Source organism: Oryctolagus cuniculus, chromosome 14, assembly GCF_051225735.1.
Source record: "Oryctolagus cuniculus isolate XC-2025 breed Fujian yellow rabbit chromosome 14, ASM5122573v1, whole genome shotgun sequence".
NCBI classification, from domain to species: Eukaryota; Metazoa; Chordata; class Mammalia; order Lagomorpha; family Leporidae; genus Oryctolagus; species Oryctolagus cuniculus.
Window position 1 is genome coordinate 83,017,487 of NC_142880.1, and position 26,382 is coordinate 83,043,868.

Below are 26,382 nucleotides of genomic sequence, written 5' to 3' on the forward strand. Positions count from 1 at the left end.
CAAAAGTGGTGGGTCTCTCTCCACACGCCTGCAAGTCAGGAGGCTGGAGTTCCACCTGGGTCTCCCCTCTAGAGGCAAGGACTGAGGTCCTTGGGCCACCACCTTACAATTCCCCGCACGTTAGCGGGGAGTGGAGGCGGGACTCAGATCCAGGCACTGCAGACAGAGGACGCAGGTGCCCCAGAGGTTTTAAATCCTTCGCCCTCGTTACTGCTCTGGAGAGAGGGTTCAGCGAGTTAAGGGACCTAATGTTTGAGGGTAGGCTTGACCTATGGGAATAACATTGTTTTAATAATGCTCAGTGTGGCAAACTCGTTCAACAAAGAGTTGATATCCACAACAGGAGACGAAAACGGTTCTCATTTAAGCTTCAGTCAGACAGGAGACAATTGATTTTCCCGGGAGTAGGGCAAGGCGGGCCTATGGTTTCCATGGTTACTGCTCGCGGTCGTCAGGAGCCCCGCTCGAGACAGTGCGCGTGCGCACACAGCGGATTTCGCCAGCCGGCGCCTTTGCGTTCAAAGAGGAAGCTCCTCCCCCTCTCTCCCGCCCCTTCCCGCCGTTCGCCTATGGCCTTCTCCTGGTCCCTGCCGCGTGCGCGCTGGATGTCTGTGACGTAGTATTCGGGCGCCCGTGTCGTTTGCAGCCGCGACGCTGAAGATGGCGCGTTCCTAGAAGCCGATTTCGGCATCAGTAGGCGGCAGCGTGTGGACTGGCAACGTGGGGCGCGGGAGCAACTGACGCCACTCTGTGTTGGGAAGTGGGAGCGGGACGGCTGTCATTCCGGACCGAACCAAACGGTGAGGCCCCGGCCTGGGAGCCGCAGAGCGCGCGTGGGTCGCAGGGAGGAGTGGGCTGGGCAGCGAGAGGCGAGGGAGGAACGTGGGGCTATCAGGAGACAAGGAAGAGCAGCGGCGAGGCGAGGCCGGCCTGCAGCCTTGGCTCTGCATACTCCTGGGAAGCCCTGGGAGCCGGGGCTTGCGGAGTTGGCCGGGGCGCGGGAAGCATGGTCGCGGAGGAATCAGGGTGCAGGTGGCAGGGACTGCGTGCCCAGCCTAGCCAAGCCGAGGGTACCTATTGTGGCTGCGGTTTCGAGCCAGGGTGGTGCATTTGCCCTTGGGGATAGGTGGTGCAGTTTGAGGGAATGTGATCATCTCTAGCCTGCAACCACCGTATGTTGTCATTGAACACACCTTTCTGCTAGTAGCAGTACCGTGAAAGTGTTAAACGTTAGACCCGTCCTTGTCTATCATGGAAGTGATGGGAGTTCCACATTTTCATGCTGAGGTATGGCCGCCGATGCTGAGGCTTAGCGATCCCTGCAGCTGTATATAGGGGTGTTGTCTTTGTGATTCAGCATAATTATTTTTTGAGGCCCGATGCATTTGTCATTTTCCATGATTCTTTTGTGACATGGAGGTGAATGAGGGAAGTATTCCTACTCTGAATGGTTTGGCTGAGTAGTAAGGACTGGTAAATTGCCTACCGGTGCAAGATTGCAATTGGCATACCACCCCAGCACAATTCAAACGAGCTCAGTTATAGTGCGGTAGTGATGTTGAGATTTAGTTATTCTTCAGAAGGGAGTAGGGAAGAGCAGTTTGCAGCCATAATGGATCCCCCCCCCACACACACACTTGGAGAAGGATTTTCCTCCTCCATTTTCACGTTATTTCAAACTTCCCTACTCAGTACCAAGGCTTCAGTTTAAGGGCAGAGTGACTCTGTCACGTGAGACGTCCATTGTATGATGCCTTTTCCTCTGTCTTTGGTCACCGAGAAAGATTTTGGTGGAAGCAGAAAGATTTTTCCCGGTTGTTTGTGATAGGACTGTAGAATTTTTCCTGCTGGAACCTGGCACAGGGAAAGTGGAGCAGTTCAGTTACAGCAAAGGGGTGTGGACTATATAACACCCCAGGGCAGGAGGATGGTTCTGCCCTATTTATACTTCTAACGCCAGAGAAAATTCTCACCACAAATGAACTTGGTTATGGCAATAGGATTTCAGGATTCTAAACAATATGTAAAGATTATTTGGCAATTAATAGAAACATCTTTAGGTTTAGTGATGGTATGAATGTATTTACATTCAGAATCAAACCAGAATGCCAGATAATCCTTGTAGGCTTGTAGCAGATAAAATAAGCTGGAGATTTTAACAAATTTTCTAGAAATAAAAAACTCATGTTTTTGGGAAGATATAATTTGCTTGACTAGCTGGATTTTGTGTTGTAAAAATGCACATGAGTGTGTTTGTGCTTAAACTCACTTCACCTAATTCAGTGTTACTGGTGGTAATATTATTTATTCCTTTCTGCGTCAGATGGGGACTGTCAGTTAATTTCAGAGTGTCTTAGGGAATAGCAAAGCACGTTTAGTGCAGGTTGAGTCCGGAGTGTCTTTGGTTTCTTAAATACCAGGCTGATTGCAGAGAAGCACACAACTGCAAGCTTTGTAGAGCTTAAGCTGGTTTTGGTGTACTACACCCTTGCTACTCAAAATGTGGTGTACCTGGGAATTTGTCAAAGATGCTCAGCCCAAGAGCAGCTGAAACAGAATGTGCGTCTTAACAAGCTGTCCAAGTAACTTTTGTTAAAGCTTCAGATGTGTTAGTTTGGTCAGTAAAAGTTGGAAGAATACCGAGGTCATACAAAACCTGCATAAAAATGATAATATCATTTATTCTAATCTGAGATGCTCTTTTGCTGCTTTTCAAGTCTGATTGATCTGGTTGAAGAAACTGCATCTTAGAAATGGTAAGTGACCTGGGGGCCGGTGCTGTGGTGCAGTGGGTTAATGCGCTGGCCTGGAGCACTGGCATCCCATATGGGCGCCAGTTCGAGACCCGGTTGCTCTTCTTCTGATCCAGCTCTCTGCTGTGGCCTGGGAAAGCAGTGGGTGATGGTCCAAGTCCTTGGGCCCCTGCACCCACATGGGAGACCCAGAGGAGGCTCCTGGCTCCTGGCTTTGGATCAGCTCAGCTCCAGCCATTGCAGCCAACTGGGGAGTGAACCGTCAGATGGAGGACCCCTCTCTCTCTCTCTCTCTCTGCCTCTCCTCTCTCTATGTAACTCTGACTTTCAAATAAATAAATAAATCTTTAAAAAAAAAAAAAAAGAAATGGTAAGTGACTTGCAAAAGGTCTCTCCTGTCTGGAGAGTCAAAGCCCAGGTTCTGACTTGTTTCTCTTTCTTTGAGGATTTAATATTTATTTATCTGGAAGGCAGAGCTACAGAGAGAGAGAGACAGAGAGAGATAGAGAGATCTTTGATCTGGTTTACTCCCCAGTTGGCTGCAACAGCCAGGTCTGGGCCAGGCTGAAGCCTGGAGCCTGGAACACCATTTTGGTCTCCTAAATGGATGGCAGGGGCCCAAGTGGTTGCGTCATCTTCTGTTGCTTTCTCCAGCCTATTAGCAGGAAGTTGGATAGGAAGTGGAGCAGCTGGAACTCTAGCAGGCACTCTGATATGGACTAAAGGTGTCACAAGTGGTGACTTAACCTGCTGTGCCACAGCACTGGCCTCCTGACTTACTTCAGTGTGTGTGTTTTGCTGGTTACAGCCAGAGTTCGTTATATTAAAGCTTCCTAGAGATGAGGAGTACAAGGTCAAGAGTAACGTAGGGTTGGTTTCCTCTGAAACTTTCATCCTTGACTTGCAGATGACTGCCCTCTTGCTGCCTCTTCCTGTGGTTGTCCCACCGTGTACCTGTACCCCTGGTATCTCTTTTAAAAGGACATAACTCAAATGGGATCAGAGCTCTACTCCAAAAGCCTCCTTTTATTTTAATCATCTCTTGAAAAAAGCCTTGCTTACTGAGGATTTTGGAGTTGTGTCAACGTATGAATTTTGGAGAACAGAGTTCACTTCATAACTCTTAGTTCTCTTTCTTTTTTTTTTATTTTAAAAACGATATGTTTGTTTATTTGAAAGTGAGAATTGCATAGAGAGAGAGATCTTCCATCCACGGATTCACTCCTCAAATGGCCACAATGACCAGGGCTTAGCCAGGCCTTGACCAAGCTGAAGCCAGGAGCCAAGAGCTTCATCTGGGTCTCGCATGTAGGTGCAGGGGCCCAAGCACTTGGGCCATCTTCTGCTGCTTTCCCAGGAGCATTAGTAGGGTGCTGTATCAGAAGTGAAGTAGCTGTGACTTGAACTTGCGTCCATATGGGATTCTGGTGCTAGAGGCAGTGGCTGAACCCACTACACAGCAGCGCTGGCCCCTACTTCTCTTTTTTTAACTGGCAGTAACTTATCAAGATTTAAGTTCACTTAGGTCTCTCTTTCTCTCTCTCTCTCTTTTTTTATTTTATTTTATTTTATTTTATTTTATTTTATTTTATTTATTTTTTTTATTTTTTGACAGGCAGAGTGGACAGTGAGAGAGAGAGAGACAGAGAGAAAGGTCTTCCTTTTTGCCGTTGGTTCACCCTCCAATGGCCGCTGCGGCTGGTGCACTGTGCTGATCTGAAGGCAGGAGCCAGGTGCTTCTTCTGGTCTCCCATGTGGGTGCAGGGCCCAAGCACTTGGGCCATCCTCCACTGTCTCTTTTTTTAAAGAATAATTTTCATGGGGCCGGCACTATGGCATAGTGGGCTAAGCCTCTGCCTGTGGCTCTGGCACTCCGTGTGGGCGCCAGTTCTAGTTCCGGCTACTCCTCTTCCAATCCAGCTCTCTGCTATGGCCTGAGAAAGCAGTAGAAGATGGCCCAAGTGCTTTGGCCCCTGTACATATGTGGGAGACCCAGAAGAAGCTTCTAGTTCCTGGCTTCAGATCGGCCCAACTTTGGCTGTTGCGACTATTTGGGGACTGAACCAGAGGATAGAAGACCTTTTTCTTTGTCTCTTCCTCTCTTTATCTGTAACTCTGCCTTTCAAACAAATAAAATTAAAAAAAAAAATCATTTTCATTTCTGTTTGAAAGGCAGGCAGACACACACACACACACACACACACACACACGGATCTCTCATCTGTTGGTTTGCTCCCCAAATACCTGCAGCAGCCAGGACTAGACTAGGATGAAGCCAGCAGCCTGGAACTCTGTCTGGGTCTCCCAGGTATATGGCTGGTATTGAGCCATCATTTGCCTCCCTGGATGTACATAAGCAGGAAGCTTGGATTGGATGGGGGGGAGCTAAGGCTAAATCCAGGCACTCTGATATGGGGTATGGGCATCCAAAGCAGTGGCTTAATTGCAACGCTTAAAACTTGTCTCTCCCACCCTCTGAGGTTTAAAAAAATGTATTTATTGTCTCTCATTTAAAAACATTTTTTTTAAAGATTTACTTATTTATTTGAAAGGTAACATGACAAAGGTAGAGACAGAGACAAGACACATATATAAGGAGAGAGATCCTCCATCTGCTGGTTCACTCCCCAAATGCCCACAACAGCCAGGGCTGGGCCAGGCTGAAGCTAGGAGCTTGGAACTCTTTCTTTCTTTCTTTTTTTTTTTTTTTTTTTTAAATATTTGTGTCATCAAATCTCATCTTTGTTTTTTCCAAATATTTATTTATTTATTTGAAAGTCAGAGTTACACAGAGAAGGAGAGGCAGAGAGAGAGAGAGAGAGGTCTTCCATCCGATGGTTCACTCCCCAGTTGGCTGCAATGGCCAGAGCTGCGCCGATCCAAAGCCAGGAGCCAGGAGCTTCTTCCAGGTCTCCCACGTGGGTGCAGGGCCCAAGAACTTGGGCCATCTTCTACTGCTTTCCCAGGGCATAGCAGAGAGCTGGATCGGAAGTGGAGCAGCTGGGACTCAAACTGGCACCCATATGGGATGCCGGCACTGCAGGTGCTGGCTTTACCTGCTGCACCGCAGCACCGACCCCTGGAACTCTGTCTAGGTCTCATGTGGTGGGGGTAGGAACTCAAGTACTTGACCTCATCTTCTACCTCCCAAGCATATTAGGAAGCTGGATTGAAAACCGAGGAACTAGCTAGCACTGGGCTTATCTCTCCAATATAAGGTGCAGTTGTCTCAACTGTTAACTTAGCCTGCTGTGCGATACCCACCCCATCATCTTTTTTTTTTTTTTTAAGATTTATTTCTTTTTTTTTTTTTTTTTTTTTTTTTAATTTTTGACAGGCAGAGTGGACAGTGAGAGAGAGACAGAGAGAGAAAGGTCTTCCTTTGCTGTTGGTTCACCCTCCAATGGCCGCCGCTGCAGCCGGCGCACCGCGCTGATCCGATGGCAGGAGCCAGGATCCAGGTGCTTTTCCTGGTCTCCCATGGGGTGCAGGGCCCAAGCACCTGGGCCATCCTCCACTGCACTCCCTGGCCATAGCAGAGAGCTGGCCTGGAAGAGGGGCAACCGGGACAGAATCCGGCGCCCCAACCGGGACTAGAACCCGGTGTGCCGGCGCCGCAAGGTGGAGGATTAGCCTATTGAGCCACGGCGCCGGCTCAAGATTTATTTCTTTATTTGATTGGCAGAGTTACAGAGAGGCAGAGGCAGAGAGAGAGAGAAGTCTTCTATCCACTGGTTCACTCCGCAGATGGCTGCAATGGCTAGAGCTGTGCCAATCTGAAACCAAGAGCCAGGAGCTTCTTTCAAGTCTCCCACACAGTTGCAGGGGCCCAAGGACTTGGACCGTCTTCTACTGCTTTCCCAGGCCATAGCAGAGAGCTGGATTGGAAGTGCAGCAGCCAGAACTCGAACTGGTGCCCATATGGGATGCTAGCACTGTAGGCGGTGGCTTTACCTGCTACACCACAGTGCCAGCCCCAACCCATTATCTTAAACGTACTCTTTTTTTTCTTTTAAGATTATTTATTTATTTGACAGGTAGAGTTATAGATAGTGAGAGAGAGAGACAGAGAGAAAGGTCTTCCTTCTGTTGGTTCATTCCCCTAATGGCCGCTACAGCCGGCACTGCGCCCGCCGATCCGAAGCCAAGAGCCAGACTCTTCCTCCTGGTCTTCCACGTGGGTGCAGGGGCCCAAGCACCTGGGCCATCCTCCACTGCCTTCCCGGGCCACAGCAGAGAGCTGGACTGGAAGAGGAGAACCAGGACTAGAACCTGGTGACCATATGAGATGCCGGTGCTGCAGGCAGAGGATTAACCAAGTGAGCCACAGCGCTGGGCCCCACACCTACTCTTCTTATCTAGATTCCTTTTCATCTGTAATTATTTCCCTTAAGTTTCTGGGAGGGGTTAGCCTATATATATATATTTTTTTTTGTATTTTGAAGTTTGGCAATCCATTTCAGGTTCTCAATCTGAGGGAGGTGTTGGACCCCACTGATTTCTTTATTGCTGAATCTAATGGTATCTTTTAAATTGTTGTCATTTTGGCTTTTTGTTCCTCCTTGAACTTTTCTTATGCTTTTGGGACACTGTAATCTCTTATTAATTTTATTAAATTTTATTTATTTACTTGATAGGCATTTGCAGATCTTCCATCTGCTCATTCACTCCCCAAATGTCTGCAACAGCTGGGACTGGGCCAAGCTGGAGCCAGGAGCCAGGGACTCTATCTGGGTTTCCCATGTGGGTGCATGGGTCCAAATATTTGGGCCATCATCTGCTGCTTTCCCAGGTGCATTAGCAGGGAGGTGGATCAGAAGTGGAACAGCCAGGACTAGAACCAGCACCCATATAGGATGCTGGCTTTGCAGGTGGTGACTTAACCTGCTGTGCCACAATGGCAACACTATCATCTCTTTATTTCCCTCTTAAATCTTAGCTATCTTGCCTTTTTGTCTCACCACCTCAGATGTTCATTTCACTTCTTTCTTTTTTTTTTTTTTTTTTCTTTTAAAGATTTATTTATTTATTGGAAAGGCTGGTGGCCACAATGACTGGAGCTGGGCCGATCCAAAGCCAGGAGCCAGGAGCTTCTTTTGGGTCTCCCACATGGGTGCAGGGGCCTAAGGACTCAGGCCATCCTATACTGCTTTCCCAGGCCACAGCAGAGAGCCAGACAAGAAATGGAGCAGGGTCTGGCACTGTGACCTAGCAGTATAATCAAGGTCCAAATCACTAAGGTTCTGTGTCCTACACAAGGGAGTTTGGAAGCAAAGAAATCAGTTAAAGTTTATAGGTAAAAGCCACCACTTGCAATGCCGACATCCCCTATGGGCGCCGGTTTGAGTCCTGGCTGCTCCACTTCCAATCCAGCTCTCTGCTATGGCCTGGGATAGCAGTAGGTGGCCCAGGTCTTTGGAAGCAGGAAGCAGGAATTGAAAGCACAGCCAAGATTAAAGCCCAGGCACTGTGATTTGGGATGCCAGTATCCTCTGTGGAGTCTGAACCGCTAGGCAAAATGCCTGCCCCAAGGATGCTTTATTGTTGAATATTGTGAATGCAATTGGAATTACCAGAGCGTTGAAAGACAGTAGAATGCATTATACTCGGGAGGTTAGACTGAGTAGGCTTGAAAAGTCAGAACCTTGAATACTTTCTGTGGCTTTATACAATTATAAGCAGATACTAGGATTTCTTAAAAGAATTCATTCAATAAATATTCACATTACTTTTAATAATAAAGACTTATTTATTTATTTTTTATTTTTTAAAGATTTATTTATTTTTACTTGAAAGTCAGAGTTACACAGAGAGAGGAGGCAGAGAGAGAGAGGTTTTCCATCTGCTGATTCACTCCCCAATTGGCCGCAACGGCCGGAGCTACGCCTATCCAAAACCAGGAGCCAGGAGCTTCTTCCGGGTCTCCCACACAGGTGCAGGGGCCCAAGGACTTGGGCCATCTTCTACTGCTTTCCCAGGCTATAGCAGAGAGCTGGATTGGAAATGGAGCAACTGGGACTTGAACCGGTGCCCATATGGGATGCCGACACTGCAGGCAGCGGCTTTACCCTCTGTACCACAGAGCCAGCCCCAATAAAGATTTATTTATTTAATTATTTGAAAGTCAGAGTTACACAGAGGGAGAGGGAGAGGAGGAGATGGGGAGGAGAAGAGGGGGAGGGAGGAGGGAGGGAAAGAGGGAGAGGGGGAGATAGAGAGCTAGAGAGAGAGGGAGAGAGATTATCTTCCACCCGCTGGTTCGCTCCCCAATTGGCCACAACAGCCGGAGCTGCACTGATCCGAATCTAGGAACCAGGAGCTTCCTCTGGGTCTCCTATGTGGGTTCAGGGGCCCAAGGACTTGGGTCATGTTCTACTGCTTTCCCAGGCCATAGCATAGAGCTGGTTCGGAAGTGGAGCAGCCAAGACTTGAACTGGCACTGTAGGCAGTGGCTTTACCCACTATGCCACAGTGCTGGCCCCCACTTAAAACTTTCATATATGCCAGGTGGTATTATATATTCTAGGATATAGCTTTGAATAAATCAGAATCTTTGGACCTTAAATTTCTTTCTTTCCTTTTTTTTTTTTTAAGTTTTTTTTAATTTTTTTTTAATTTATTGACAGGCAGAGTGGACAGTGAGAGAGAGAGACAGAGAGAAAGGTCTTCCTTTTGCCGTTGGTTCACCCTCCAATGGCCGCCACGGCCGGTGCGCTGCGGCCGGTGCACCGCGCTGATCCGATGGCAGGAGCCAGGAGCCAGGTGCTTTTCCTGGTCTCCCATGGGGTGCAGGGCCTAAGCACCTGGGCCATCCTCCCCTGCACTCCCGGGCCACAGCAGAGAGCTGGCCTGGAAGAGGGGCAACCGGGACAGAATCCGGCGCCCCAACCGGGACTAGAACCCGGTGTGCCGGCGCCGCTAGGCGGAGGATTAGCCTAGTGAGCCGCGGCGCCGGCCCAAATTTCTTTCTTTATTAAGAATTATTTATTTGAAAAGCAGAGTTAGGAAAGAGAGAGAGAGATCTTCACCCACTGGTTCACTCCCCAAATGGCTACAACAGCTAGGGCTGGGCCAGGCTGAAGCTAGGAGCCAGGAGCTTCCTCTGGTCTCCCATGTGCAGGGGCCCATGTTCTTGGACTGTCTTCTGCTGCTTTCCCAGGCACATTAGCAAGGAGCTGGATTAGAAGTGGAGCAGATGAGACTCAAACCGATGCCCATGGGTTGCAGGCTGAAGCTTAACCTGCTATGTCACCATTCCAGCCTTGGACCTTAATTTCTAATAAGGAGTCTGGACCATAAGCACATACACATATTAGAATAGCAGGTTATAGTGTTATACATAAAAATTAAGGCTACTGTGGCAGAAATTCTGAGTTGAAGAGTGAATTGCTTTTGATTGGCATTGAGGGAAGAAAGGCCTTTGAGGAGAGGACAACTTCAGCAGAGACTGTAATAAAGTTAAAGAGCAAGACGTGCTTATTTGTAGAGGCAAGAGCTTTTCAGTCAGAGGGAGCACATTGTATAGGAGAGGGATAAGTTAATATTTTTTAGAAGATTTATTTATTTAATTAAGATTTTCTTATTTGAAAGGCAGAGTTACACATAGAGGGAGACAAAGAAGGGGAGAGAGATTTTTGCATTTGCTGGTTCACTCCCCAAATGGCTACAATAGCCAGGGCTGAGCCACACCGAAACCAGGAGCCAGGAGCTTCCTCTGGGTCTCCCATGTGGGTGCAGGGGTGCAAGCACTCTGGTTTCCCAGGCACATTCGTAAGGAGCTGGATTGGAAGTAGAGCAGCTGAAACTCTTAACTGGTGGTCGGATAATGGGATGCCAGTGTTGCAGGTGGCAGCTTAACCTGTTGTGCCACATAGGCCCCAGTACCCTCTTACTCTTACTGGACAGGACATCTATCACAGTTGGCTCTGGTCCCCCCCCCCACCTTCTTAAATACTAGATGGCTTACACATTTCTCTGTCCCCATGTATTTCTCATTTATTGTTCCCTAAGAAAATGTGTTCCACAGAGGATTACTTTTTTTCTTGTCTTTTTAGTTCGGTGATGATATATCTCAAGTGCTTACTGTCTGATATTTGTATGTATTTGATGTGTATTTGTTGGATGAGTGCAGGTAGAAATTCTTATGATAAACCAAGTAAATATCAAGCAGTTGGTTGGCGAGTACAGGATTACAACAGAGTGCTAGATGTTCACAATGAAGAGTTGTTAAATTGTATTTACTTGCTGTGCCTGATCATAGTATAGGAGAATATCAGATGGCTGGTTTGGGGCTGGCACTGTGGCGTAGTGGGTCAGGTTGCGCCTGCAGTGCTGGCATCCCGTACGGGCAGTGGTTGGAGTCCCAACTGTTCCTCTTCCAATCTAGCTCTCTGCTATGGCCTGGGAGAGCAGTGGAAGATGGCCTAAGTCCTTGAGCCCCACATAGTGGGAGACCTGGAGAAGCTCCTCGCTCCTGGCTTTGGATTGGCCCAGCTCTAGTCATTACAGCCATTTGGGGAGTGAACCAGCAGATGGAAGATATCTCTCTCTGTCTCTCTCTTTCTGTAACTGCCTTTCAAATAAATAAATTAAAAAAAAAAAAAAGATGGTTGGTTTGGTTGGTTCATTTGTTCAGTTGTTCATTGCTTTCAACCATTCATATACTGTTTACTTTTTAAAAAAGTTTTTGAAATGCATTCAGATTTTTCCCAAGATTTTTTTTAAGATTTATTTTTTATTTATTTGAAGAGCAGAGTTAGAGAGAGAGAGAGGGAGAGACAGAAAGAGATGTCTTCTGTCTACCAATTCACTCCCCAAATGGCTGCCACAGTGGGGGCTGGGCCAGGATGAAGCCAGGAACCAGGAGCTTCATTCAGGTCTCCAGCGTGGGTGAGGGGCTCGTGCACTTGTGCTGTCTTCTGCTACTTCCCAGGAACATTAGCAGGGAGCTGGATCATAAGTGGACCAGCTGGGACTTGAACTGGTGCCTATATGGGATGCTGGAGTTGCAGGTGGTGGCTTGACCCTCTGTGTCACTATGCGGGCCCATATATGCTTACTTTTTATTTTTTTATAAGATTTTTATTTTTTTGAAAGAGTTAGTTACACACAGAGAGAAGGAGAGGCAGAGAGAGAAAAAGGTCTTTCATCTGCTGGGTCACTCCTCAAATGGCCACAATGGCTGGAGCTGTGCTGATCTGAAGCCAGGAGCTTCTTCCAGGTCTTCCCATGCGGGTATGTGGGTCCAAGGACTTGGGCCATCTTCTACTGTTTTCCCAGGCCATAGCAGAGAGCTGGATTAGAAGTGGAGCAGCTGGGACTTGAACTGGCACTCAAATGGGATGCTGACACTGCAGGTGGCAGTTTTACCCACTATGCCACAGTGCCGGGCCCTTTACTGTTTAGTTTTATGTATTATTTTTTTTTCTTGTAGATAGTTCTGTTTTTACTGTGATACAATTCCTATTTTTCCAGAAAAACTACTGGTGTTTGACCTCTTTCTATATAATCCCTTCTAAAAGTATATCCTAGGCTTGAAATTATAGTTTACATTATTGCTTTGTTTGGTCTTTCATTACATTGCAGAAACTTTGTTATATCCTTTTTTTAAGAAAGCTTTTATATAATAAATATAAATTTCATAAGTACAGCATTTGGATTATAGTAGTTCTTCCCTCCATACCTGCTCTCCCACCCCCATTCCCATCCCACCTCCTACTCCTTCTCCCATCCCATTCTTCATTAAGATTCATTTTTAATTATCTTTATATACAGATGATCAACAGTATACTAAGTAAAGATTTCAACAGTTTGCACCCACACAGACACATAAAGTAGAAAGTGCCTTTTGAAAACTAATTTTACTGTTAATTCTCATAGTACAACTCATTAAGGACAGAGGTCCTACATGGGGAACAAGTGCACAGTGACTCCTGTTGTTGATTTAACAACTGACACTCTTATTTATGACGTCAGTGATCACCCGAGGCTCTTGTCATGAGCTGCCAAGGCTATGGAAGCCTCTTGAGTCCACAAACACCGACGTTATTTAGACAGAACCATAATCAAAGTGGGAGTTCTCGTCTCCCTTCAGAGAAAGGTACCTCCTCCTTTGATGGCCCTTTTTTTCCAATGGAGTCTCACTCACAGAGATCTTTTATGTAGGTCATTTTTTGTAACAGTGTTTTGGCCTTCCATGCCTGAAATGCTCTCATGGGCTTTTTAGCCAGATCTGAATGCCTTAAGGGCTGATTCTGAGGCCAGAGTGCTATTTAGGGCATTTGTCATTCTATGAGTCTGCTGTGTGGCCTGCTTCCCATGTTGGATCATTCTCTCCTTTTTAATTCTATCTATTATTATTGGCAGACACTTGGTCTTATTTATGTGATCCCTTTGACACTTATTCCTGTCTTTATGATCAGTTAGGAACTTAAACCGATCACTTTAACTAGTAAGGTGGCATTGGTACCTGCCAACTTAATGGGATTTGGAGTCCTATGGCTAGTTTTTTTTGCTATATTCTTAACACTGGTAGGTGATGGCATAAGACACAGTTTTTGCCTTAACAGGTTATGATTCTTTGTAGATGAGACACAATGAACAAGGAGATATTTGTAGCACGGAGGAAAGAGTATTTTGCTGTCTAGTTCTGTTAAAGATGTCTATAACGGGCAAGCATTTAGTGCAGTGGTTAAGATGCTACTTGGGCTCTCTGGCCTCAGAATCAGCCCTTTAAGACATTCGGATCTGGCCCATGAGAGTATTTCAGGCGTGGAAAGCCAAGACACTGTGGCAAAAAATGACCTAAATGAAAGATCTCTGTGAATGGGATCCCAATGGAAAGAAGGGGCCATCGTGGCCCGGCACCGTGGCTCACTTGGTTAATCCTCTGCCTGTGGCGCCGGCATCCCATATGGGCGCCGGGTTCTAGTCCCAGCTGCTCCTTTTTCAGTCCAGCTCTCTGCTGTGGCCCGGGAGGGCAGTGGAGGATGGCCCAAGTGCTTGGGTGCCTGCACCCGCATGGGAGACCAGGAGGAAGCACCTGGCTCCTGGCTTCGGATCGGCACAGCGCCGGCTGTAGTGGCCATTTGGGGGGTGAACCAATGGAAGGAAGACCTTTCTCTCTCTCTCTCACTGTCTGTAACTCTACCTGTCATTTGCTCCCCATGTCCTTAATGTGCTGTACTATGAGAATTAACGGTAAAACTAGTCTTCAAGGAGCACTTTCTACTTTATGTGCCCATGTGGGTGCAAACTGTTGAAATCTTTACTTAGTATACTGTTGATTTTAGTATACTGATTTAGTATACTGATTTAGTATACTGTTGATTTTCTGTATATAAAGATAATTAAAAATGAATCTTAACAATGGGGTGGGAGAGGGAATAGGAGACGGTATGGTTTGCGGGTGGGAGGGTGGGTATGGGGGGGAGAACTGCTATAATCCAAAAGTTGTGCTATTGTACTTTCAAAATTTATATTCATTAAATAAACATTTTCTATATAAAAAAAAGATACTGCTTGGGATTCCTCAATCCCATACAGGAAGCCTGATTCTAGTCTTCGCTCTGCTTCTAATTCCAGCTTCCTGTTAATGTGCACCCTGGGAGATTAGTAGATGATGGCTATGTACTTGGGTCCCTGCCACCTGTGTGGGAGACCTTGTTTGAGCTTTGACTCTGGCCTAACCCCTGCTGTTGTGGTTATTTGGGGAATGAACCAGCAAATGGAGGATTTCTGTCTCTTCTCTTTGTCCCTGCCTTTTAAATAAAACAAAAATTCCAGAGTAGGTAATGTCTGCAATGAACAGTGATGTTAGTAATTTCTGTTAGCAATAGTTTTAGCAAACATACATAAAAATAGACACAATTATAATGAACCCCCATCCACCCTTCACCCAGCTTTAACAGTTGCCACACTTACTTATTTTACCTCTTACCTACTTGTTTAATTACATTGCTGGAAGATCTAGAAGCTTGGTCAGATTTCACTTTTTTTTTTTTTTTTTTTTGCAAATGAAAGTAAAGACTATTGCTAACAACCATAAATTTGTTTTCCTTTTATATAGTAGGGTGTACTGTAGATTATATGTGATGCTTAAAGCTGATAGTTCGTAAATTTTTTGATTAGTTTGACATTTTCTCCCAGACTGCTTAATATCTTAAATTACTGTCTTTGTAAACACTAAATAGTAAGAGTATTAAGTGCCTCACAGAGATGTATCCAGTTAAAAGTGTTGTCTGATTACCAGACGCGCATTGCCCTGAGTGAGATGTTTCTTAGTGAACATTGTCATTATAGATCCAAATACTATTATAAAACTGTTGCTTATTTACTCCTGCTATTGAAGATCACGTTTGTAAGCTTTCCTTCCTGAACTTTCTGATGAGATTGCAATTATTAGCCACATTCTATTCTTAAGTATAAAATTATATATTTGAGATGCAGAGAGAGACAGAGCTCCCTTCTGCTTATTCACTCCTCAAATGCCTACAACTGCTGGAGCTGGACCAGGCTAACACTGGGAGTTGGGAACTCAGTCCATGTCACCCATGAGGGTGGCAGGCGCCCAGTTTCTTGAGCAGTCACTGCTGCCCCTCCATGTCTGTGTTGGCAAGAAGTTAGAGTCAGGAGCCAAAGCTGGGAGTGAAACCAGGCACCCTGTTGGGGAATGTGGGTATCTTAACCACTAGGCTAAATACCTGTTCCTGCCATGATTTCTTGGTATGTGTTAATAAGAGAAGTATCTGATTTGCAGCTCTTGAGAAGTTGGGATATATTAGGAGTAAGAAAGAGATATTTAGTTCCTGTGGAAATATAGAGCAATTATAAAATGAAATTTGTTGTCCTTTAAAAAGTTTTTTCTATCATTAGTGTAAAATATGTAAACTGTAAGAATGATAACCCCTCATACTACCTTTAACACAGTTACTGTTTATTGCCAAATAATCCCATAATACCAAATCTTTTCCGCTTGTCACATGATGATATTTGAGTTTGTGTATTATGAATAACGGTGCTGTGAACATATGTGTACAAATTTCTCTTAGATCTATACCTAGAGGAGGAATTGCTGAGTAGTATGGTATCTTTGTCTAATTTTGTGGAAGTCAGACTTTTCCAAAATGGCTGTACCATTTTACATTCCCACCAGTAATGCATAATGGTTTCCAGCTTTTCCTTTTCACTGATTCCTCTTATTGTCACTTTCTTTTTTAAAAGATTTACTTTGTTTATTTGAAAGGCTGAGTTAGAGAGAGAGGGAGAGGGAGAGACAGAGAAAGAGATTTTCATCTGCTGGTTTACTCCTTAAACAGCCGCAACAGCAGTTCTGTGCCAGGCTGACATCAGGAGTCCTATACTCCTTCCTGGTCTCCTATGAGGGTACAGGGGCCCAAGCACTTGGGCCATTTGCCACTACGTTAGCAGGGAGCTGGGTTGGAAGTGGAGCAGCAGGGACTCAAGCCAGCACTCCCATATGGGATGCCGGCCTTGCAAGTAGCAGCTCAATCTGTTAGGCCAGAATGCTGGCCCCTTATGGCTGATTATAGCCATGTTAAAGATGTTGAGCATCTTTTCCTAGTGACCATTTCTACATTTTTTTTATCTAACTATTCAAATCCTTTGTCTTTTTAAAAACTGGACTATTTATGTTTATATTTTTGGTTTATGCAATTTATTTTTTTTATTTTTTTTTATTTTTTGACAGGCAGAGTGAACAGTGAGAGAGAGAGACAGAGAGAAAGGTCTTCCTTTGCCGTTGGTTCACCCTCCAATGGCCGCCGCGGCCGGCGCGCTGCGGCCGGCGCACTGCACTGATCCGATGGCAGGAGCCAGGAGCCAGGTGCTTTTCCTGGTCTCCCATGGGCCCAAGCACCTGGGCCATCCTCCACTGCACTCCCTGGCCACAGCAGAGAGCTGGCCTGGAAGAGGGGCAACCGGGACAGAATCCGGCGCCCTGACCGGGACTAGAACCCGGTGTGCCGGCGCCGCTAGGCGGAGGATTAGCCTAGTGAGCCACGGCGCCGGCAATTTTTTTATATTCTGAATACCATTCCCTTATCAGATATGTGATTTGCCAAATATTTCCTCTCATTCTCTTGTTTTTTTTTTTTTTTTTTTTACTTTTATGATGGTAGAATTTGATGACTTTAAAAAATATTTTTATATATTTATTTGAAAGGTAGAGTTATAGACAGAGGGAGAGACAGAGAGAAAGGTCTTCCATCCTTTGGTTCACTCCCCAGTGGCCTCAACTGCCGGAACTGAACCGATCCAAAGCCAGGAGCTTCTTCCAGGTCTCCTACATGGGTGCAAGGGCCCAACTGCTTGGGTCATCTTCTACTGCTTTTCTATATAAGAAGAGAGCTGGATTGGAAGAGGAGCAGCTGGGACACAAACTGGTGTCCATAGGCGATTTGGTGCCTCAGATGGAGGCTTAGCCTACTGCTTCACAGTGCCAGCCCCAATTTGAAGAAATTTTTAATTTGATGAATTCATGCTTTTTTTTTTTCATCTTTAATCACGTTTACTTTTGGAATTATATTTGAGAAATCTTGCTTAATTCAAAGTCAATGAAGATTTACTCCTAGATTTTCTTCTAAGAGTTTAAAAGTGGTTTTATTATTATTACTATTATTTTTTTTTAGAATTATTCAATTTGAAAGGCGGAGTTACAGGGGCAGAGGCAGAGAGAGAGGTCTTCCATTCACTGGTTCACTCCCCGAGTGGCCACAACAGCCAGAGCTGGGCCGATGTGAAGCCAGAGGAGCCTGGAGCTTCTTCCAGGTCTGTGCTAGGCTGACACCAGAGTCCCTGGCTCCTTCCTGGTCTCCCGTGTAGATTCAGGGACTCAAGGACTTGGGTCATCTTCTACTGCTTTCCCAGGCCATAGCAGAGAGCTGGATTGAAAGTGGAGCAGCTGGGACTCAAACTGGTGCCCATTTGGGATGCCAACACTGCAAGCAGGCGGCTTTAACTGCTATGCCATAGTGCCGGCCCAGAGAACCCTGTGTTCTTGACCCTAACCTTTCTGGAGTCACACTGTGGCTTAGGACTGGGTTTATGGCTCAAATACACAGATTCCTGCTGTTTTTATCAAGATTTAGTAGTATGTCTTGCATGGCTGTTTTCTGTTTGCCCTTAAGTTACCTTCTAGACACTTTGGTCACTTTTTATAATTTTCAACAGTTAGTATTGTTTCAATGAGAGGAGTATGTGGAGCTCTCATGCCACCTTTCTGAACGTGTTTTTTTCTCCTCTGTTTCTTTTAGATCAGAGGTCAGGGAAAGAATTTAATTAGATTAAGGTAGAGCATTTTTGGTGTTTTGAGGGTGAGATTTAGACTTATTACCTCCCATCAGAAGGCATGTAAGGTCGTGTGTGTGTGTGTGTGTATGTATGTGTAGATTCATGTGTTTATTTGGAAGACACACCGAGAGAGACATCTTCCATCTACTGTTTCATTCCCCAAATGGCCACCATCAGCTGGTGCTGGGTCAGGCTGAAGCCAGGAGCCAGGAACTCCATCTAGATCTCCTGTGTGGGTGGCAGGAACTCAAGTAGTTGAGCCAAATGTCTGCTGCTTCCCAGGTGCATCAGTAAGACGCTGGATTGGAAATAGAGTATCCTGGACTCAGACTGATACTCCTGTATGGGATGCCTGTATCCCTGGCTGTGGTTTATCCCACTGGGCCACAGTGCCAGAAAATTGTGGTGTTGTTGATACAAATTTTGCTCTTGTGGTTAAACTAGTGACTGATAGATTCCTTCATGCTAAAGAATTCTTGGTTTCTTCCTTATACAGTATTAGCATGTAATCTCAGGGATTATACTTGGGCACACTGGAACATTCCACTCCCCAACAACTGTCCTTTCCCTTAATGGTTTAGCACTGTGATCCTTCCCTGAATAATTTCACTGCGGGAACTATTTTGATTTTTAAGTCCTCTTCAACCTTTACTATAGTTGTGTACCTCTTTTTCTAAATCAGTCCACCTACTGCTTTCGTGTCATTGACTTGATGAGGTTATTCTTTCTGTGCAGTACTCTAAAACTAGGGACAAACAGTGCAGTAGTCTAAAAAAATTGTCATGGCTGAAATGAAAGTCACTGTGGATCTGGAGAGCCTGTCTTTTGGTGGCAGCCAGATGTGCTGTGTTTTCTCTTGTTAGTTTCTTTCAATGAAAAATCATGTGTTCCTAACTGAAGGTAAATTTGGACTTTGAATTTTTATCCTTAGATGAGCCACTCATATTGTTTCTGTGGGAGAAATGCACTCTGAGTTCTAATTGGCATGCTATAAACTTATTTTCCACAAGTTAAGAATACTACTCCCTGCCTTCTACCCCAGTAACCTGCAGAAATTGAGTACATAACAGGAACTCTTTTGACGTTTATTGTCTTAACATCTGTTGTAGTGCCTGCCACAAAATTGGTGCTCCAAAATGTATAAACTGTACTTTTCCTCCCAGACTGTATCAATTTTTTGGGAGCAAGGATAAAATCAAGAGGGGGAGGGAACATGAAACATGAGGGAAATGAAGAGGACCTGAATGGCACAGGGTGCTGCAGAAGGGAGGTGAGAAATGGAAACTCTGGTAGCTTCCTTTATAACAACAGGTGGATGGAGCAGGTAAATGGGACACGAAGATAATAGTATGTAGCCTTAAGGGTTGCTTTGCTGTAAGGGTTCAGAGAGAAGAAATGTGGGTATATGTTAGCTCTTTGCAGTCTTTCCTCTTGGGGAAAATTGCCATGGGGTTTGATTATTTTATAAGTAGTAGTCCAAAACAGAGTGTGGCTTTTTTTCTTGTTTTTTTTTTTTTTTTTTTTTCATTTGGGTGGTAGTGGTGGGGGGGCAGTAAGGGTTGGTTGGGATTCAGCCACTCTATTTGTGTGCATATATTAATATATTCTTCCTACCCTAGGACTTTTTCCACATCTCTATAAAAAAGTCCAGATACTTTATTTTGCCCTTCAATTCCTAAATGATCTATTCTTGCTATTTCTGTACTTCATCTTGTTCTACTTTGCCCATTCCTCTAAGTCATACCGCCTTTCTGGAATCCATTTCTAATCATAAAGCCTTTTATAAAAAGCTGTTTTCCTTGTCTAGAACTTTGCCTTCAGACTTTTGCGTGACTTGTCCTAGAAATATCACTTCAGAGAATTTTTTCTGGAACATCCAATCTGAAGTAACACATTCAGTTGCAGTCAGTCGGTTTGAAGTACTTTACTGATTATCCTCCTTTATTCAGCAGATATTTAAACAGGTATTTTATAAATATTATAATATTCTAACATTAATAATGTAATTATAGTATTATATTATAAATATTTATATCATTATTTATTAAGAGGTAATGTCAAATGATAGAACAAGATGGCTGCTGCATATGCCAAGATTTAACTCAATTGTAACAGATTTCATCTTGGGTCTTTTATTTTTTTTAAGATTTATTTATTTATTTGAAAGTCAGAGTTATACACAGAGAGAAGGAGAGACAAAGAGAGAGAGAGAAGTCTTCCCTTTTTTATTTTTTATTTTTGGACAGGGAGAGTTAGACAGAAAGAGACAGAGAGAGAGAGACAGAGAGAAAGGTCTTTTTCTTTTGGTTCACCCCCCTACAAGCGGCCGCTACAGCCAGTGTTGCGGCTGGCGCACTGCGCTGATCTGAAGCCAGGAGCCAGGTGCTTCCTCCTGGTCTCCCATGTGGGTACAGGGCCCAAGCACTTGGGCCATCCTCCACTGCCTTCCCGGGCCACAGCAGAGAGCTGGACTGGAAGAGGAGCAACTGGGACAGAATCTGGTGCCCCAACTGGGACTAGAACCTGGGGTGCCGGCGCCGCAGGTGCAGGCGGAGGATTAGCCTAGTGAGTTGCAGCTCCGGCTGTGAGAGAAGTCTTCCATCCGCTGATTTACTCCCCAGATGGCTGCAACGGCCGGAGCTGGGCCGATCAGAAGCCAAGGACTGGAACTTCTTCTGGGTTTCCCATCTGGTTGCAGGGGACCATCTTCCACTGCTTTCCCAGGGTATAGCAGAGAGCTGGATCGGAAGTGGAACAGCCTGCTTTGGTCTTCAAGTTCAAGCTCCACTACTTGTTAGCAAGGTGAAGGATATGTTGGTTGAATTTTCTACTTAAATGGGGATAATAGTGCCTGCCACAACCGGATTCTTTTTTTTTTAAAGGCTTTTTTTTCTTTTAAGATTTATTTATTGGGGCAGGCTCACTTGGTTAATCCTCCACCTGTGGCACCGGCATCCCATATGGGCGCTGGGTTTTAGTCCTGGTTGCTCCTCTTCCAGTCCAGCTCTCTGCTGTGGCCCGGGAAGGCAGTGGAGGATTGCTCAAGTGCTTGGGCCCCTGCACCCACATAGGAGACAAAGAAGAGGCACCTGGCTCCTGGCTTCGGATTGGTGCAGTTCTGGCTGTAGAGGCCATTTGGGGGGTGAACCAATGGAAGGAAGACCTTTCTCTCTGTCTCTCTCATTGTCTAACTCTGTCTGTCAAATAAAAAAGAAAAGATTTATTTATTTACTTGAAAGTCATAGTTACACAGAGAGAGGAGGGGAAGAGGGAGAGAGAGAGAGCGATCTTCCATCCGCTGGTTCACTCCCCAGTTGGCTGCAACGGCGGAGCTGCAACAGTCAGAAGCCAGGAGTCAGGAGCTTCTTCCAGGTCTCCCACGTGGGTGCTGGGGCCCAAGGACTTGGTCTGTCTTCTACTGCATTCCCAGACCATACCAGACAGCTGGATTGGAAGTAGAGCAGCTGGGACTCGAACTGGCGCCCATATGGGATGCTGGCACTACAGGTGATGGCTTTACCTGCTACGCCACAGCACTAGTCCCTCACAATAGGATTCTTATTTGGAATAGCTAAATGAAGCACTTAGCACAATCTGGTTATATAACACATGTTTGGATATTAGTGTTTTTTTTTTTTTTTAATTTTTAACTTTTTATTTTAGCTGGCTGTATTTGCACTGATTGGGAGAGAATCAATATTTTTTTGCTGTTTATGCCCTGAATGATTTCCTTGTTAGAACAGTTCAACTGCAAATCGGTGTTGGCTGATCCTCCTTTTAGAGGCATGTAAAATTTGTCATCGACCACACTAGCAGTTGACCGGGACTTTCACATATGATAGTTTTAGATCTGTTAACGTTGCATGTCTTAAACTTCGGCAGTTAAACACTTGACCTAGAGAACTTACCAAAGCGCAGATTTTGCCCCAGTGCCCCTCACTTCCTGCCCCTGTTCTCATGGATGGGTTTGAAGAGAGGATTCAAAGTTTGTTTTTATGAGGATTCCAGGTGGTGCTGGTAAGGAGGGCTTTTCTTTTCTTTTCTTTTAAAAAAAGATTTATTTTATTTATTTGAAAGACAGAGTTACAGAGAGGTCTTCCATCCACTGGTTCACTCCCCAGATGGCCGCAATGGCCACAGCTGCGCCAATCTGAAGCCAGGAGCTTCTTGTGAGTTCCCCATGTGGGTGCAGGGGCCCAAGGACTTGGGCCATCTTTACTGCTTTTCCAGGCCACAGCAGAGAGCTGGATCGGAAGAGGAGCAGCCGGGACTAGAAACGGCACCCACATGGGATGCCAGCGCTTCAGGCCAGGGTGTTAAACCGCTGTGCCATAGCGCCGGCCCTGAGGAGGGCTCCTCTAGACATGTGGCAGCCACTGCCACAGTGGTTTCTGAAATGAGATATGCTCTAAGTGTAAACTGGACACAGGATTTTGGAGTTTTAATATAAAAACATATGGAAAATATCTCTTAGTATTTTAAAAGTGTTGATTGCATGTTAAAATGTTAACATTTTGGAAATATTAAATATATTAGGCTGGCATTGTTATATGGTGGGTAAAGCTTTTGCCTACAACACTGACATCCCGTGTGGGCACTGGTTGTGTCCCAACTGTTCCACCTCTGATCCAGCTCCCTGCCAATGCCTTGGGAGTAGCAGTGGAAGATGGCCCTAGTATTTGGTCCCCTGCTACTCACCTGGGAGCTCCTGGCTCCTAGCTTTAGCCTGACCCAGTCTCAGCTGTTGCAAGAGTGAACCAATGGATGAAGATATCTCTCTCTCTCTCTGAAACTCTGACTTTCAAATAAATAAATAATCTTTTTTTTTTTAAAAAACAAATTGAGGGTCTCTCTCTCTCTCTCTCTCTCTCTCACACTCTCTCTCTCTCTCTCTCTCTCTGATTTTTATTTGGGAGGCAGAGAGAAAGGTCATCCATCCTCTGGTTCACTCCTCAGGTGGTCACAATGGCCGAGCTTGGCTGATCTGAAGCCAGGAGTCAGGGGCTTCTTCCAGGTCTCTCATATGGCTGAGGGGCCATAGTGCTTGGGCCATCTTCCACTGCCTTCCCAGGCCATAGACAGAAAATTGTATCAGAAGAGTAGCAGCTGGGACATGAACCAGTGTCCATATGGGATGCTGATGCTGCAGGTGGAGGCTTAGCCTCCTATTACCACAGCATAGGCCCCAGTAAATCTTTTAAAAAGTTAAATATAGCATAATTGTCTTCTGTTTCTTTTTACTACCTAACTGGCTACTAGAAAATGTAAAATGACATCCATGACTTGCTTTTATAGCATACATTTAAAAAAATAGATTTATTTATTTATTTGAATGGTAGAGTTATTTATTTGAGAGTTAGAGAGACAGAAAGGTCTTCCATCTGTTGGTTCACTCCCTGAACATCTGCAATGGCCCAGCTGAGCTGATCTGAAGCCAGGCGCTTACTTCAGGTCTCCCACATGGTTGCAGGGGCTAAAGCCCTTGGGCCGCCTTCTACTGCTTTCCCAGGCCATATCAGAGAGCTGGATCAGAAGAGGAGCAGCCAGGACATGAACCAGCGCCCATAGGTTATACTGGTGCTGCAGGCAGAGGCTTAGCCTATTGAACCACAGTGCCAGCTCCCAGCATACATTACATTTCAGCTAGAGAGAGAAACATACTACCTTTAAATAATTTTTTTGAGAGGCAGAGAAAGAGAGAGCAAGAGTTCTTTCATCTACTTTTTTGCTCCCCAAATGCCTGCAAGAGCCAGGGCTGAGCCAGGTTGAAGCCAGGAGCCCATAGCTCCATCTGGGTATCTCATATGGGTTACAGGGATCCAAGTAGTTGAGCCATCGCCTGCTGTCTCCCAGGATGTGTGGGGAGCAACCCGGACTGGACTGAGTTACTGGAATTAAGACTTATTCTATGCATCTGCTCTCCCACAATATGGCGCTGAGAAGGGAAACAGCTTCTACACAGCTGCCTCCAGTTCAACCAATAAACTGTAGGACCTGCTCCTGATTGGAGGAGAGCAGTGTACTCGGCGTGTGGGTAGCAGAGTTGGGATTGGCAGAGGAGGACTATAAAGGAGGAGAGAGACGGCATGCACCAGGAACATCTAAGGGGAACATCCGAAGGAACACCTGTGCAGCCCCCGAGAGAGCCGGCCGGCGGTGTGCCGCTCCCCTGCGGAAGTGGGGAATGTGGCCAGGGGGAACTGCCCTTCCACGGAGGTGGAAGGGATAGTAGCCAACCCGGGAAGAACCAGCAGCAAACCCGGGGAGGGCCGAGCAGACGAAAGAACAGCGCAGGGTCCTGTGTCGTTCCTCCACGAAGAGGGGGAGCGACATAATGGTGCCGTGACTCGGATATGAAGCCTAGGCAGGGTTTAGTGTCGTTCCTCCATGAAGAGGGGGAGCGACAGGATGCACATTAGCAAGAAGCTGGAATCTGGAGGACAGCCAGAACTTGAACCAGAGCACTCGATACAGAATATGGATGTCCGAGTGGCCTGGTAACTGGAGGCCAATTGCCCACCCCATTTTTAAAACAGAAGACAGTTATGCTCAGAATCTTGGGCAGCAAGGGTGTTTAATCAGGATTTAAGAAGTTTGGGTTTTATGTACTCCTAATCCTAATTTCCTCTTGTCTTCTGTTTGTGAAACAGTGAAAGACAGTTTTCTTTACGAATAAATTGAAATAAGTGAAAGTGATTTGAATTATAAGTAAGAATTTGGATAGTATATGGAAGTCAGGCAGAAACATGAAGGTGAAGGTGAATGATTAAAGTATAGGAGTAACTTGTGCTTGGCTTTGGCAGCACATACACTAAAATGATAGAGAAGATAAGGATTTTTCTGTGAGTTGAGGTACTTATACAGAATATAAAAAAAATTACTGTATATGAGTGAAATTGACATCTTTTGATTTGCTTATAGCCCTTGTCTCTATTCCTGCTGAATAGTGGTCTTTTTACTTTCATTTTGTTGAACTATTTATTTAATGGAATATTAAGCTTTTGATTATAAAATAAATTAAAAATATATCCTCTCATAAAGGAAGGAAGGGAAATATCATATTCTTGGAATTGTATCCATGGACTACATTAAATTTGTTATCTTTATATTAATAAAGAATGTACATAAAAAATACAGGAGTGAGGTTGGCATTGTGGCATAGTGGAGACCACTGCTTGTAACACTCCTGGCATCCCATATGGGCACTGGTTTGAGTCCTGACTGCTTCACTTCTGTTCCAGTTCCCTGCTAATAGCCTGGGAAAAGCTGGAAGATGGCCCCAGTGTTTGCTTCCTGGCCACCCTCTTGGGAGACCGGATGAACTGGCCCCTGGATTCGGCCTGGTCCAATGCTGGCTGTTGCAGCCATTTGGGGAGTAAACCAGTGGATGGAAGATTTCTCTTCTCTCCTTCTCCTTCTCCCTCTGTATTTCTGACTTTCAAATAAATAAATAAAATCTTAAGAATGAAGTATTTTGTCCTCCAATTATGTTACTGTCAATGTTTTACTATGTGAAATGTGTATTCAAGTACATTAACTTCTCCTTGCCAGGTTTCCATGGATCTTAATAGTGCCAGCACTGTTGTTCTTCAGGTCTTAACACAGGCCACCAGTCAGGATACTGCTGTGTTAAAACCAGCTGAGGAGCAGTTGAAACAGTGGGAGACACAGCCAGGTTTCTATTCAGTGTTGCTGGTAAGTTGTTCTATAATAAGTTTACTTTTATTTTTAATAAAATAAGACATTTTAATTTAAAAAAAGTGGTTTTATTTGTGGTTGACTTTAATGTCTGGCTGGCACTACCACTTTCCTTTTCATATAAATTAATATCCCTAAATTAAGGGATAGCCGTTTCAGGATGTTTAAAAATATTTGCTGGTAGAAGTTTAAATAATCTAGCAGGTTACTTGTGGTATCTGCTGAGAGGGCAATATTGACAGTTTTCAATTTTAGCACTTGAATGTTGACATCAGAACTACAGGTAGTACCCTCGAATATTTTGTCTTCAGCCTACTCTGATTAGTTTATATGGCCGGAAATGTTTAGATCCATGCATGACAGTGTCAGAGTGAAGTATAGCATACTTAGTGTATTTCACTTAAGAATGTTTTAATTTTTCACTTAATTTCATTTTCTTGACACATCTGATCTTTTCCTGGGTGTTATGGGAAATAGTATCATAACAATGTCTGCTTTAACAAAACTTTTCTTGGAGTTTCAATATTTTGGTTAATCAACATTATTTTCTTAGTGCTAGAGTGAAAAAAGTCTTTTATTTGAAGATTTAATTGTTTGAAAGGCACAGTTACAGAGAGAAAGG

The 26,382-nt window shown here is 45.0% G+C and overlaps 1 protein-coding gene across 14 annotated transcripts in view; it reads left to right on the plus strand.

Moving 5' to 3' along the window:
* The first annotated feature begins 589 nt into the window (after positions 1-589).
* IPO11 (importin 11) overlaps positions 590-26,382 on the plus strand; it is a 217,158-nt gene continuing 191,365 nt past the window's right edge. For 6 of the 14 annotated variants that reach the window (XR_016220815.1, XM_089313229.1, XM_089313227.1 and 3 more), the window contains exons 1-3: positions 662-800; positions 2,718-2,756; positions 25,614-25,757. Coding sequence is in view for 12 of the 14 variants with exons in the window: in XM_089313229.1 (XP_089169355.1) it covers positions 2,754-2,756; positions 25,614-25,757 (147 nt within the window). In the remaining 2 variants the exon portion in view is untranslated. Of the gene's footprint in view, positions 801-2,717; positions 2,757-20,683; positions 20,865-25,613; positions 25,758-26,382 lie in introns of all 14 variants that reach the window. The other 8 variants (XR_016220816.1, XM_051853725.3, XM_089313228.1 and 5 more) reach the window with 4 other exon arrangements.